The sequence below is a fragment of the Pseudonaja textilis genome, chromosome Z (assembly GCF_049901715.1).
Source record: "Pseudonaja textilis isolate UNSWEBS1 chromosome Z, rPseTex1.2, whole genome shotgun sequence".
Classification (NCBI taxonomy): Eukaryota; Metazoa; Chordata; class Lepidosauria; order Squamata; family Elapidae; genus Pseudonaja; species Pseudonaja textilis.
Genome location: NC_142008.1, coordinates 96439823 through 96455810, shown reverse-complemented (window position 1 = coordinate 96455810; position 15988 = coordinate 96439823). Strand labels below are relative to the sequence as shown.

At 40.1% G+C, this 15988-nt stretch overlaps 1 protein-coding gene across 1 annotated transcript in view; it reads right to left on the bottom strand.

Moving 5' to 3' along the window:
• The window catches only part of GPR179 (G protein-coupled receptor 179), a 52466-nt gene that overhangs the window by 12312 nt on the left and 24166 nt on the right, over positions 1-15988 (bottom strand). The window contains exons 9-10 of the mRNA XM_087917207.1: positions 3859-3964; positions 1893-2039 (exon numbers count right to left, since the gene is read on the bottom strand). Of these exons, the coding sequence (XP_087773333.1) occupies positions 1893-2039; positions 3859-3964 (253 nt within the window). The remainder of the gene's footprint in view (positions 1-1892; positions 2040-3858; positions 3965-15988) is intronic.

The following is a 15988-nucleotide window of genomic DNA, read 5'->3' as shown; positions in this document are numbered from 1 at the left end:
CTACATATTATGTGCAAGAGGAGGAGAAAATACAGTAAAGGGCAGGGGAGCAAGATAACAGAAGAAAAATAAAACAATTTTTCAGTCAAAAGCATAATAATAATAATAATTAATAATAATAATAATAATGAATTATGACTGGTTGATGGAATGGCAGCCTGATTGGGTTTACTAAAGTATTTTCTTTTTAAATTGCTTTATCTGTATCCTTAGGATGGCTCTTTATTCCAGGCTTAAGTAAAATATTCCTGCCATGAATCCATCATTCCATACTGTTGCTTCTACATTGCCTTTTTCTAGCTAGAGAGTTGTGATTGAGAAAAACATGATTAGTGGGGCAGATGTCTTCGATAATGGAGCAACTTTGTTCAAGTATCTGATATAATTGTGCATAATTTCTACCGGCAATCGCCCATCTATATTCATCCTTCATCTTGTGTCTTTGAATGATACCTTTCTGGCCTGACTTAGGGGGTTAGAAGTGGAGATATTTTTTCTTTGATGGTTCTCCTTCCTCTAATTGGTGTATGTTTATGGGGTAAGACATCCAGCCTCATCTCAGTCTCTATATTTATTTATCTTCTACATGAAGTTTCAGGGTAGATCGAAAGTTGGCATGGGATTAATTGTCCAGAATGAGGATAATACTCAGATATTCATCTCTGCCTTGGACTGCTCAAATCACACTACTGAGATTCTTTCTGTGTGCCTGGGTGCCATGAGAGTCTGGAAATGAAGGCCTAAGATCCAATCCAAACCTAGTATGACTAAGCAGTTGTGGATTTTAGTTTCTTTCCCCAGATCTGGACAGTTTCCATTTGTTAATTTTGGATGGGCTTATACTCCCCACAGACCGAGTTGGTATACTCAGCTTCTGCTCAACAAGCAGGTGGCAGTTTTGGCAAGAGGGCCTTTGCACAAAGTCAACTTGCAATGGCAATTGTCGTTCCTAGACTGGGAGATTCTCTCATGTCTTAATCATTTCCCTCTTGGGCTATTGTAATGCATTGTATGTGTGGTTGCCCTGAAGGGCATTTTGAAACTATAGCAGGTATGACCCCATACTATCACATTATGGGCTGTACTAGTTTCTAGTAGTGCAATCTAGGTACAATCTAAGTGCTGATTATCACCTATAAACCCTACATAGAATAAGGTCAGGATATTTGGGAGATGCCTGTTTCCAGGTTTCTACTCAATGTACCAGATCCTGCAGGGTCAGTATGTATCTTATTCCTTCTTTGTTGTGGTGCTTGCCTTGTAGAACAACCTTCCCACTAGGTTTTGGACAGCCTTAACCCTGTTGCCCTTTTGGAAGAATTTTTTTCCCTTGTTTTCATATGTATGTTCTCATTTTAGGCTTGTTAGCCACCCACAGTTATTTAAATTGGGATGATACATTGGTTGTTTGATCAATAGGTAGATGACTATTTGAAGAATTACAAAACGCAAAACTGAGAAAATGCTTAGCTGATTTGGGGATGTGATAATGGAGAAGTTGAGTTCTGGCAGTTTGTAGCTCACATCAGCAACAGCATTCAAACTGTATGTGATTCAGAGCAGGAATTAGCCCTGAAAGAAAGGGTTAAATGCTCATTGTCTCTCTCAGGAAAAGAAATGGTTTACATCAGTTTAGCAAGAATTTAGCTTCCCGTATCCCCATTCTTTATCACTTCTACTCCCACCTATAACCAAACCGTCAAGGAGAAACAAGAAGCTCAATCTTATCAAACCTTCCCACCCTTTTCATTTATTTAGGGCAGTGAAGGATGCCCCCCCCTTTTTTTTTACTGTTGCTTTTCTTCAGGAGAAAGACTGCAAAAGGGAACTCTTACTCTGCACTGTTTCTGGCATAGCTAGCTTCAAAAGAAGGTCCTGAGTGTTCCACCCACCCGAATGTCATCGGGGTCAAGGCTGTGCTCACTCCATGCTGAGGTGATGCTGCTGTTCAAGAAGGATTCTGAATGCCTAATGTCCAGTTCATCTTCATACATCTCAGCAGCAATTTCTTCCCTCAAGGGTGAGGCTGCATACAGGAACTGTTTGGAAGAACATGAAACAGCAAATGTTGAGTTTCTTCAGGGAAAGATAAGGCAAAATGTTAATTCTAGATCTCTATCTGTCTATAATGCATAGTGATGTAAAATTGAAGCCTATTACTGCTACTTTATGTCTGATGCAACACTATAAGTTCACACAAAATTCAAAGACACAAAACATGATCTACAAATCACAATGGTTGGTATCATACATCAAGCTCAAAAAACTATATTATGGATCAGGATATTTGTGTAAATTTTGTCTATACAAGACTGAAACTCCTCAAGCATTGGGCTTTTTGGCATGTTGGTTGGGAATAAAATTGTTGAAGTCCAGGAGGTTGAGGTAATTCAAGATATGTGTTTGTTCAGTTTCTTATCTTCTTAAAATCTTTGGTATACATTTTGGCTGGAAATACATAATTTTCTATGTCTGTACATTACATTTCCAGATTCAAACGGTAGTTTTATGCTGAATGGTTTATGCTGAATACAAATAGCCCTTGACCTATGGCCACAACTGAACCCAAAATTAAGAGACAATTGAGACAGTTGTTAAGTGAATTTTGCCCATTTTTTTTTACTTTTCCTGATATGGTTATTAAGTGAATCACTGCAGGTGTCAAATTAGTAACATAGGTTATTAAGTGATTTTGGCTTCTCCATTGACTTTACTTGTCAGAAGTTCATAAAAGTTGATCATGTAACCCCAGGACACTGCAACTGCCATAAATATGAGTCAGTTGCCAAACATCCAAATTTTGATCACCTGACCATGGGGATGCTACATTGGTTGTAAGTGTAGAAAAACAGTCATAACTCACTTTTTGCAGTGCCATTGTAAATTTGAATGGTCACTAAATAAAGTCGAGGGCTCTCTGTAATAATAGTCAAGTTTAAGTCGAGGATTATCTGTAATAATAAAAACCTACCTCAAATTATTTCTGCCTAAGTTATATCTCTAACAAGATGGATATGTTTCAGGTTTCTGTCTAGAAGCAACGTTATCAGATGGGACTTGGGAGGCATATGTCTTCTCTGTACTTTGATTTCCCCCAGAAATTCAGTTGGTCCCAATCTTATTGGTCTGTAGAATGTCTTTAAAACCTTGGCTTCCTCCCAGAATGGCTAGAATGATAGATGAGATGACAATTCTTGGAAGTAATTCAAACAAGAAGCATTGACCTTGCAGACTAACACTGCTTTTACTGTAAATCTACTTTTATTGTAAAGAATCTTGAAAGCCTGAAATACAGGTAGTCCTCGACTTATGACCACAATTGAGCCCAAAATTTATGTTGCAAAGCAAGACAGTTGTTAAGTGAGTTTTGCTCGATTTTCTACTGTCATCAGTATGTTTGGACTCTAGTTATTTGTTTGTCTGGGCTGCAATTCTTCTTTCTGTTTCCCAAGATCAATCCCATAAATATTATTTGAGCTCATCTTAAGGAGGTAGAGCAATCAATGGTCCCTTGATTGTTCTCTGTAGGTGTGTTGATTTTTGCTTTGTTTTATTTTATATTATTGGAGGGATATTGGTTCATGCTAGATCGGGAGATCAAGGAAATCTTCTAAACAAATAAATAATAACACCCATTCCCTCCTCATACACACATATAAGCCATTAAAACTTTGGACAGCAAATATACGATACATTCCTACATCTTAGATTTTTGTTCCTTAAAACTATATTCTTTAAAATAAAGGCAAAATGAACAGAACAATGTTATGACATACTAAACCTGACTTCTAATTCAATTTTGGGGGTGGAAAAGAGAATATAACCTTTTTGCTTATTTTTTAAAAAGATTCACCCTACCTTTGGGATGAAAATAAGTGCAAGTGTCATTGTGGTAGTGACATGAGTATGGATGAAAAATAGTAGTAGTGTCCAGTCAGGATGCAAGGAAGGAACCATTAAAAATCTGAAGAGAGAAACAGAGAAGATGGCATGGTAAGATGCATTAGAGATGGAAAATGGCTGGAGGAATTAGTGATGTACTACATGTATTCCTTGTAGCCATGATGCTAGAATAATTTGAAGGAAAAAAAGGTAAAAGCAGGCAAAATTGTCACCCTTAATTCTAGTACTTGTTTTGATACAATTTAATATTTAGTCTTCAGAGCTCAGGCAGAAACAACAAAAGCAGCTCTGGGAGTTAGGTCAAGATGTTCCTTTATCACTGAACATAGGAATCTCACTTTCCCCTGGAAAAGTCTGATAAATGAAGTCTAAGTGTTTGCCTTCAAAGGCTTCCTCCCACCTATAGAGTCCAGACAGGCATATCTCTCCATTTATGTTGGGGCCTCCTTTCTTTGAAGTGCTAATTCGACCACATTTAGACAAGCGCTTCACATGCAGGATTGTCACAATCTTTACAATGCCTCCCCCTCCTTTGGTAGGTGTGCTAAAAATCCACCCAATTTGACAAGAGGCATTTAAAAAAAGTTCTCTAGTTGTTGGTCTTCAAAAATCAGCTTGGCCAAGGAACTGAAAATAAATGGGGTGGGGAGGGGATTAATATTGTGTCTACTGAAAAGAATGTTTAACAGAAAACATTCTGTATAAATGGTAATTTTGAGCAAGCAAAGCACATTGCAATTTTGATAATATTTTTTCTAAGGGATGATTGAAGAAGGAACTGTGTAGCTAGAAACGGCATTTTTAAAAAGTTAAAATACTTAAAATATCTCACACTCCTAAAATATAATGATATTAACATTTGATTTACTGGTTATTTGGTGTTCTATTATTCCTTCTCAGCATGAATGTACTGTATCTTCCTTTTTTCTGTACATAAAATTGTTCTCATTTAGATTGTTTTCAGATATCTTTCCTTGCTATCAAAAGTAAAAGCATGAAATGGGTGCTATTATTCATTTAGATCATGTTTTTATGAAGTTTATAAAAATCTAAACACATTACAAATGGTCATTGACTATATCTTTGCTGAATCATTACTTTCTTAATAAGGAAATGGAATAGGAAATAGTTCTTTTTAATATTTTTGTTCATATTTGCACAGGCTCCGTTATAGAGTGATTTAACACTTTGGATTCAAATGTACTATGTTGCTTTGGATCACCTGTCTTCAAGTATTTAAGGCAACCGTGTTTTTCCCCCTTTAACCCAGCTGCCAACAGATATTCTTGGCACAAGTGAAGTTCTCAAAGCACCTTTTTACAATTCAATCCAAAGTATTATATTGCCTTCCCCAGCACTATCTTTGGGACAATATACAGTCATAAAAACTGTAATCAAATTATTAATATAGTAAGAGGGTTATTATAATTTTGACATTGCCAATCTCTTCTCTACTAAATATTAGATGTAGTTTTTCTCATATTCATCAACACTTTCAAATATATTTGAATATTTTATTAATTAAATAACAACAACAACCATCATCATCATCATCATCATCATCTGCCGATACATCACGCAGTCCTAAACACTTGGGAAGTGTTCGACTAGTGATTTGTGGTATGAAACCCAGCATGGTTATCTGGTCTGCTGTGTATACTGTCATTTTTATGTATAATGTTAATACTAGTACTAGTAATACTAATAGTAATGCTACTACTAAAACTACTATTACCACTACTGTGTTTCTCATATAATAAGGCCGGGTCTTTTTTTTTTTTTTGAGTCCTGAAAAAATGGCTAGGACATCTTTTCGAGGGTGAATTAATTTCTCTCCCCCCACCCGCGCACCCTTGCCTAGGGTGCCCCGCCAGCAGCTATACCTCACCACCAGCCACTCCTAATGGCCAATCATGGTGGAGCGCGGAGGGCTCCCTTACCCCCACCAAGCACCTTTGCTGCAGACTCGGGTCAGCGGGCGGGAGGGGATGTCCGCCGGCAGAGTTTAAGCTGCTTCTCAGGCCTCCATAGCTTCCACAGTTCCCGCCGGTGCTGGCGCCTCTCTCACCAGTGCCGTCTCCAACAAGAGCATCTGAATCGCTCCCACTTTTCCCCCGTCCCCATAAACACAGGAAAAAAAACCATTTTGAGGTACCTGGGAGCGCCGCGTGCTGCGTTTTGGTTTAATCCCGAGCGGCTGGGTGGGCATGAGAAGAGCCGAGTGAGTGTCTCTGCTGCTGCTACCCTTGGTGCTCCAGCCTCAGGCTCTGCAAGTTTCCAAAAATCCAAAAACCTGGTGCACAGCCTGTTCTTGCATTCCAAGTGTGCCCAGGCCGAGCTGCAGCTGTCCCTCTCTCGCCAGTGCCATCTCCAACAACAGCGGCAGCAGCGGTGGGAACCATGGAAGCATTTCAGCTGCTGCTCAGGTGGGGGAGCCGCCTCCGTAACTTCAACGGTTCCCGCCGCTGCTGCTGCTGTTTTTGGAGATGGCGCTGGCGAGAGAGGGACAGTTGCAGCTCGGCCTGGGCGCTTGGAATGCAGGAACAGGCTGCGCACCGGGACTTTTGGAAACTTGCAGAGCCCAAGGCTGGAGCACCAAGAGTAGCAGCAGCAGAGACGCTCGCTTGGCTTTTCTCACTCCCACCCAGCTGCTCAGGATTAAACCAAAATGCAATGCGCGGCGCTCCCAGGTACCTCAAAATGTTTTTTTTTCCTGTTGTTATGGGGCTGGGGGAAAAATGGGAGTGACTCAAACACTGTTGTTGGAGACGGCACTGGCAAGATGCACCAGCACCGGTGGGAACCGTGGAAGCTATGGAGGCCTGAGAAGCAGCTGAAATGCTGCTGGCGGACATCCACGCCGATGCCGCCCGCCTGCTGACCCAGGTCTGCAGCAAAGGTGCTTGGTGGGGGTAAGGGAGCCCTCCGTGCTCCACCATGATCGGTTGTTAGGAGCGGCTGATGGCAAGGCGTAGCTGTCCGCGGGGCACTCCTAATGGCAAGTTTCCCCCCCCCCGCCTTCCCCTCCCAATTTCGTATGTTTTAAAATAGGCCTAAATTTGGGGGGAGGGGCTTAATTTCATTTTATGCTGGGTCTTCCTATTGGTGGGGCGTATTGTTGGAGAAACATGGTACTACTACTACTACTAATAATAATAATAATAATAATAATAATAATAATAATAATAATAATAATAATAATAAAAAACTTGGGAAATGTTCCTAGTCCTGGTATTTTCTAAATAATTGATACAAAATATATGTATTGGGCTTCTATTAGGGTTTTGCCTATTTCAAATTATCTAAATTGGTGAAGCTTAGGTTAGGGCTTTTGCCTACCCCCAAAGACTTGACTGCTTTGATGAATCATCTCATTTAAGTAGCCAGCTCTACTTATATATGACTGCTTTAAAGAAGTGTTGTGTTCATGCTCCAAAATGATCTTAAGCACTTCTTTTAACAATTTTTTCAGATGAAATCCTCCTTTTTAGTTATAATAAAATAAATACAATTATTCCAAAGGAAGGCAAGATTTCTCCTCTTTGTTAAAAGAGTATACTAAGATTTTAAGAGCTACTTTAGCCCACAGTATACAGGTAATGCTACTGACTACTGTACATTCCATACAGGACTGTCTAGATTATTAAAATATCAGATTTTAAAATTAATGTTCTTTCTCTATGACCATGATTCTCAGATTCTTTCTATGGAACAGGCCTTGTAGGTCATCTAATCTAGGGCTGTCAAACTTGGGGGCCACGGGTTGGATGCGTCACGCACTGGCTATGCCTATGCTTGGTTTAGCGAAGGGGGAAAAAGTCGTGATACATCATGTGACACCACTGTGAAGATATAATTTTGACATCCCTGATCTAGTCCACCCTCCTGCTCAAGCAGCAGACCTGGCCTATACTATATTGTTGGTTTGAGCTGCAAGCTTGGCAATTTGGTTGCAAATGTTTCATCCACATTCAAGGAGACATCCTCATTTCTCCTTGAAGCACAATCCAAAGTGCACTTGAAGATATCTCTTCAGAATGCAAAAATGGTTGCAAAAATGTTTGCAACAAATTGCTCCGCTTTTAGCTCAAACCAACTGCATAACTACCCGTCCACCCCAGCTACTAATATTCAAAGATATTTCAACCCTATATCATTTCTTACAGATGGCTGTCCTATTTCTTCTTGAAAACGTCCAGTGATGAAGCTTCCACAATTTCTGAAGGCAAGCTCTTCCATTGGTTGATTGTTCTCACTGTCAGAACATTTCTCCTTATTTCTAGGTTGATTTTCACCTTGATTAGTTTCCATCCATTATTCCTTTTCTGGCCTTCAGGTGCTTTGGAAAACAGGCTGACTGCCTCCTCAAATATTGGAACACTGTTATCATGTCACCCCTGGTCCTTTTCTTCACTAGCCTAGTATGCCCAGTTCTTGTAACCATTCTTCATATGTTTTAGCCTCCAGTCCCCTAATCATCCTTATTGCTCTTCTCTGCACTCTTTCTAAAGTGTCAACTTCTTTTTTATAGTTTGATGATCAAAAGTGGATGCAGTATTCTAAGTGTTGTCTTACTAAGGCTTTATAGAGTGATATTAGTATTTCATGTGATCTTGATTTAATTCCTATGTTAATGCGATTTAGGATTCCATTGGTTTTTTTGGCTGCCACTGCACATTGCTGGCTCATATTTAATTGATTGTCCACTAAAAGTCCAAGATCCCTGTCATAGTTACTGCTATTAAGCCAGGTTTCACCCAATTTTTCCTCAAAATAAGGGTTAGGAATTTTAAGAAAAGGGAACTGCACATTGCACAGACATGTGCTCATAAGAACTTTCCCTTTTGCGAGCAATTCATTCTAAATTCTTAGCTAAATCTTTGTGTTCCCCAATGCCTCAGTTGGAAGTAGGTCTCAACAAAAGCACTATTTTTATTGAGTAAGATCTCCTAGTGGCTGAAATTCCAAGGTTTTAGCCCCACAAACACCATACGATAGCTTTTACTCTACTTGGAAGGAAAATTTAAAGACAAAATGACAAATATTCATCTATTCTAAAAACCACCCTGCATTTTCTTCATTTTCCCAAAGCAAAAAAATGTGGCCTAATACCAAAGAATGGATATCAATTTGCAGATAAAGAATGTTAGGAGCTCTCTTGTTTTGAGCAGAGAATCTAAATAAGTCTTTTGTTCCAGTTAATCTTGCTATAGCAAAATATTGTAGGAATTATATTTATTTTAACAAGAAGAAAAATACCAATTGTTAAGTATGGTCGGTGGGTCCCATTGAGAGACGAGGCTCAAGTAGTGAACAACAGCTCTTTATTAAGGAGGCAGATTCTGAGACAAAACAGCCTAGCCATGGCAGCCCTTTTTATAGAGCTGGCTGCGGCTAGGCAGCCTATGATAGTCTTTTGAGCTTGCCGCACTTGGTTTTACCCAATCGCGGCAAACCCTATACAAACCAATCAGGAATGCTTATATTGTCCAATCACAGCCCAGCTCTTCCAGACCAACAGGAATGCAGGTCTACAAGCCTGCTAGTATGGAACACCCCTCCCCTCTTGGTTCCGTCCAAGGGGCGGGGTAACATAGTCACACAAGTAGGCAGGTCTTCGTACCTGCCTACTTGACTTGTGCGGTTCATAATGTCTCTGGTCGTTGTCAGGTTCGAATGGGCTCCGCGTCGCTCTCAAGCTTCTCAATGGAACCGCTTGGAAGGGTGAACCGGGCCTATAGCTGTGACTCCCACCTGGTGACTCCGGGTTGGTTGAGTCGTTCGCTCTGCTGCTCCCGCCTGGGCTCTCTGGGCTGGTAGAGCTTGTCCGGCTGCTGCTTCCAGGCGAAGTACCCGTCTGCCACGGTTCTCTGCTGGCTGGTAAGTGTTGTTGGTTTAATGTTTGGTCTTTATTTAATGTGTGTGGGGGGTGTTCTGCTTGCACAGGTGTCAGTTCTTTTTCAGAGTTTGAGGTCCCCCCCCCCCTCTGATTTCTTGGTTAGAGTCTGTGAGGGGAAGGGTGGCAAGTCTGGACCTAAGCTGGTCAATATGTCGTTTCCAACACATACCATCGGTGGTTTCGAGGCGGTAGGAGCAAGGGCCCGTGATTTGGGTGATTTTTGCAGGGAGCCATAGTGGGTCCCCTGTAAAGTTTTTGGCAGAGACAGTGTCACCTATTTTGAAGGCGCGGTACTTGCTACTGGAACTGAGGGGTTTCTCTGGGGTGTAAGCAGAATGCAGGCAATCCAGAGGTGACTGGAGTCTTCTGCCCAACAGCAATTCTGCTGGGCTTTTGTTTGTAGTGCTGTTTGGTGTGATGTGTTGTAATAGGAGCATTTTGGTGACTTTCTCGTGGATGTTGCCATGCTCCATTTTTTGAAGAGTTTTTTTGTAAATTGAACCATGCGTTCAGCTCTGCCATTCACCGCCAGGTGAGCTGGCGAGGTCAATGCGTGTCGGATGCTGCGATCTGCCAAGTATTGCTCAAAAGCCAATGCGGTAAACTGGGGTCCATTGTCAGATACTATCACATCTGGCAGACCATGCATGGCGAAAAGTTTATTTAATTTCTTGATGACAGCTTCCGTGGTGGTAGATTTCATTTTGCTCACTTCGAGCCAATTCGAATAAGCATCAACAGTTATTAAGAAGGTATGTCCCTTGGTTGGCCCTGCGAAGTCAATATGGATGCGCGACCAAGGGCCTCTGGGTGTCTCCCATTCTAAAGGTGGGGCTTTTGGGGGAGCCGAGCGAGTCTCTTGGCATCTGTTACAAGCAGTGACCCAGGTTTCAATTTGTTTGTCCATGCCTGGCCAACAAGCGTAGTTCCTGGCCAGGGCTTTCATACGTACAATGCCTGGGTGCCCCTCGTGTAGCAATTCTAAAACTTTTTTTCTGTAATGTTTCCGGTATTACCACCCGGTCTCCCCACAAAACGCAACCCCTTTGTGAGAAGAGTTCAGTTTGTCAGTTTTTAAATGGCTTAAAGAGTTCGTTTTGCTCGTTGTCAGGCCAGCCCCTCTCCACCCAGCTGAGAACTCGCACCAAGCATTTGTCCTTCCTTGTTTCATGGGCAATGTCTTGCACGGTCAATGGTGGCATGGATAACGTTTTTATTTGCAAAATTGGTAATGTGGGTGCTGGGTCATCTTGCACGTCTGGTAAGGGGGAGCGGCTTAAAGCATCGGTGTGCGAGATAGTCTTGCCTGGGCGATGTACTAATTGGTAATTATAAGCGGCAAGAAATTCAGACCATCTTGTCATTCTAGGTGACAGGATGTGTGGAGTGGGTTTGTTACCCGCCAAAATGCCAAGCAGGGGTTTATGGTCCATAATAATCGAAAATGTCCTACCATAAATGTATTCGTGGAATCTTTTTACTGCTGAGACAATGGCAAGGGCTTCTTTGTCCAGCTGGCTGTAGTTCCTCTCCGGCTTGGACAGGGTTCTGGAAAAAAATGCAACGGGAGCCTCTGTTCCATTTGGCAAAGTGTGGCTTAAGATTGCGCCAACACCAAAAGGTGATGCGTCGCATGTAACAATCAGTGGTAGGGTTTCGTTGTATTGAATGAGGACTGCGTCTGAAGTCAAAAGGTTTTTTACTTGTTGAAAAGCGTGTTCCTCTCGCTGTCCCCAAATCCAGGAAGCCTTTTTATCGAGGAGTCTGTGCAAGGGTTCCGCGACAGTCACTTTCTGGGGTAGGAAAATATTATAGAAATTAATGAGTCCAAGGAAAGCTTGGAGGTCCATTTTGTTTTTCGGTCTGGGGGCTTCTTTGATGGCTTTTAGTTTTTTGTTGGTAGGGTGAATTCCCTGTTTGTCAAGGAGGTATCCGAGGAATTCAACCCGTTCGGTACATAATTGGCACTTCTCTTTTTTTACTTTGAGGCTGGAGTCTTTAAATTTTTGTAGGACTGCCCTGAGTCATTTTTCCAATTGTTTCTTATTGGGGGCTGCTACTAAAACGTCGTCGAAATAGGGTACGACTCCTTTAATTCCATGCAGCAGTCTTTCCATTAGGCTCTGGAAAAACCCCAGTGCAACGCTAACTCCAAATTGGAGTCGGTTGCATTTAAATGCCCCTTGATGTGTTACGATAGTTTGAGCCTCAGCGGTTTCAGCATCAACCGGCAGTTGTTGATAGGCTTGTGCCAGGTCGAGCTTTGCAAAGATTCTGCCACCCCTGTTAGGAATAACAAGGTTACCTAACATAGTTTGGGTAAAATAATATATATAAACTATGATAGTAAGTTTAAGTGTGTGTCACTTTAAACTGCAAAGCATGTAATTTTGGGTGCGGTGTGAAACCGCCATAAGAGGGAGCAAGAGAACCTGCTGGATTGCTGACGATTGCTGGTTTGATGGATTGCTGGTTTGCTAACTGCGTGTTCTCTACTGCTGAGTTGCTGAACGTCGAAGGAAGAAAGGAGGTTTGACTTCTTCATATCTCTACTGCAAGGAGATATATTACTGGACTGATATTTGTAAGTTTACTGACCTCTTTTTCGACACTGGACTTTGCAACTGAATAATCCCCGGATGGACTGAACTAGTGAATGATATATGGACTGTTTGACTATGCTATAACTCTTACTGGAATAAACTATTTAACTAGCACAGTGTATCTGTTTTACTGAGTGTAAGCTACAAAAACATTTATCTCACATATTTTGCCTGCCTGACTGACTGCCGTGCAGATTCTGCTAGGGTGTATCCCTAACACTGGTTATGGGCCCAGCTGCACAGTCAGACTAACCAGGATATAACAGGCTTATATAAAGTGAGAGTTAGTGTAGTTACACAATACTGTAAACAGACAGCTGTGTTTTATTAATTATAGTTTAATATCCAGAGAAAGATGGCAAGTTTGTCTCTAATATCCAAGCTGGATGGAACAAGCTATGTTTCATGGTCTATGAAATGCAGCCTACTTCTACGCAGAGAAAGTTTGTGGAGTATAATTCAAAACCAACCAGAAGTAGATGCTTGGGATCCAGACGATGAAGATGATGCCCAGAAAATACAAGAATATAAACTGAAGAATGAGCAAGCTCTCTGTATAATAGGACTGACACTCTGTGACCAGCAGCTTGTCTATATTCGTGGAGAAGAAACAGCTGCTAAGTGTTGGGAGAATTTAAGGAAGATTTATGTTCGAGACAGTGTAGGAGCACATATAAATCTTACACGGAAGCTGTTCAGAACACATCTTCAAAAGAATGGAGACATGTTGACTCATATAAACACTATGAAGAGGATTTTTCAGGAACTGCATGAAAAAGAACTTATTTTCACTGAACTACATCAGGTTTATATAATTTTGTCTTCGTTAGATGAGAGCTATGACGACTATGTAACTTCACTGGAAGTACTGCCAAAAGATAACCTCACATTAACTGACATTACTGGCAGATTAATTGAAGAAGCCAGGAGAAGGCTTGAGAGGGATCAACTGAGAAGGGAACAACCACAAGAAGAGGAATTATCTTCAACAGCCTACACAATTAGAAAATGTTTTAATTGTGGAAGAAAAGGACATTTGGCTAGATTCTGCAAGAAAGAAAAACGCCACAATGCCAGCCAGAATGCAAAAAGGCATCAAAAGGATGAAAAATGTTTAGAGTTAGCCATGTATAGCAACGAACCTGTGAACAATAATAATTTTTGGGTTGTAGATAGTGGAGCATCGCACTGCATAATGAAAGATAAGAAAAGATTTATTAAGATGTCCACGAGTTCACAACAGATATCGTTAGCTAATGGCTGGAAAATGAAAGCAAAAGGTGAAGGTATTGCACATTGTTCTTGCATAAAAGAAAATGTAAAAATGTTATATGTACCACAACTTAAGTTTAATTTGCTTTCGGTTAGAGTTTTGATTAAACTAGGTTATGTAGTTACCTTTTGGGGAGAAAACTGCATAATAGAAAAGGAAGGTAAAAAAGTGACTGCAACTTTAAAAGGTGAATTGTATGTGTTAAATGATAATCAGTTAGAGGTGGCTAACACAGTGTATAATAACGTTAAACCTCATGATGAATGCATACATTTGTTATACAGACGTTTAGGGCATATAAATTTTAAAATGCTCAAGCAAATAGCTGAACTGTTTAAAGGTATAAAACTTAAGCCTTGCAGTAAGTATTTGCACTGCAATGCTTGCAGTCAAGAAAAAAGCAAGGTAATACCAGCAAATAGAATTAATGGATTTAAGACTAAGGAGCCTCTAGAGGTCGTATTTGCTGATATTATAGGTCCTAAAAAACCAAGTGTGGGAGGTGCTCGTTATATATTAAGTATAATGGATCATTATTCTAGATATGGTTTCTGTTATTTAATGAAGAGTAAAACGGAAACATATCAGAATTTCTTTAATTGGTTGCAGTTTGCAGAAAGAAAAACTAAAAGGAAACTAGTAACTCTTGTAACTGATAATGGTACGGAATTTATAAATAATAAATTCCAAAATAGACTCAAGATGGCAGGTGTAGAACATAAAAAGTCTGCACCATATAGGCCACAACATAATTCCTTTATAGAAAAATGAGGCCAAACAATACAGGCAATGGCTCACACTATGTTGTCGGATTCAGGATTACCTGAAAATTTGTGGGGAGAAGCAATAATGTGTGGTAATCATATATTGAATAATGTTGTTAACTCAATAACAGGTGAATTACCATTCACACAGTGGCATGGTAGAAAACCTGACCTAAGCTACATGCACACATTTGGAGCACCAGCATGGGTGCATATTCCTACACAACTGAGGCATAAGGGGCAGCATAGGGCTAAAAGGTTATTTTTTGTAGGTTATGAATCTAATCACAAATCATACAGATTCTGGGGAAAAGGTACATCTAGAGTTTACTGTAGTGCTAGTGCACAATTCCTTGAACATGTAGGATGGGAAAAACTGGAACAAGATTCAAGTAAGGATGTAATCATAGAAACCTACAAAAGACCAATCCAACATATCAGTAATAAGAAGAATCCAATTAAAGAGGAAGTACAGGAAGAGCAAATAGGACCAGAACAGGAAGAAATAGGTGAACAGGAAGAAATAGATAACCAGGAACAGGTAGTACATGAAAGTCCACCTGTAAGCCCTGTAATACCTAGACGTTCAACACATGAAACCAGACCACCTGACAGGTACCAAGCAAGTGTAGTTTGCCAAGTCAATAAAGTTCCAACTACTGTGGAAGAACTTAGAATGTATCCTGCAAAGAATCAAGAGAATTGGCATACAGCGATGGAGAAGGAACTAAATTCATTAAAACAAATGGAAGTTTATGAGAATGTTAAATTACCTCCAGGTGAAAAGTCCATTGGCTGTAAATGGATATTTAAATTAAAAACAGGTAAAAATGGGACTGTTACCCATAAGGCTAGGTTGGTAGCTCAAGGATTTAATCAAACTGCATGTGATTATGATGAAGTATTTGCACCGAGTCTAAAAGCAACAACCTTGAGAGCAGCTTTAGTGTGGGCAGCTAAGAAAAACTATATCATAAATCACTTAGATGTAGAAACTGCCTATCTGCATGCACCATTGCAGCACACTATATACCTAAAGAAACCTGTAGGAATTAAGGATGATAAAACTAATAATGACTGTTGGAAGCTGAAAAAGAGTCTCTATGGATTAAAACAATCTGGTTACGAATGGAACCAATATATTGTTAAGGAGTTAAACAATATAGGGTTTAAAGCAGGTTTAGCTGATCCATGTTTATTTAAGAAAGAGACAAATGGAATAGTGTCATTATTATTGTTGTTTACAGATGATATTGCTTTAATTACAAAAACTAATAATGAAGCTACTGAAATAATATCATTATTAGGTAAGAGGATAAAATTAAAGCAATTAGAAGAGATAAAACAGTATCTAGGATTGACAATAAATAAAACCAACAGTGGCTATAAGATATCTCAAGAGGATAAGATTTATCAATTACTAAAAACATATAAGATGGAACTTTGTAAACCGGCAAAAACTCCAATGAGTCAGGAATTTTGCCGCACTGATGCTCAAAGTTCAAAATTTGATAAGACTATTTATCAAGCACTAATTGGTAGTCTA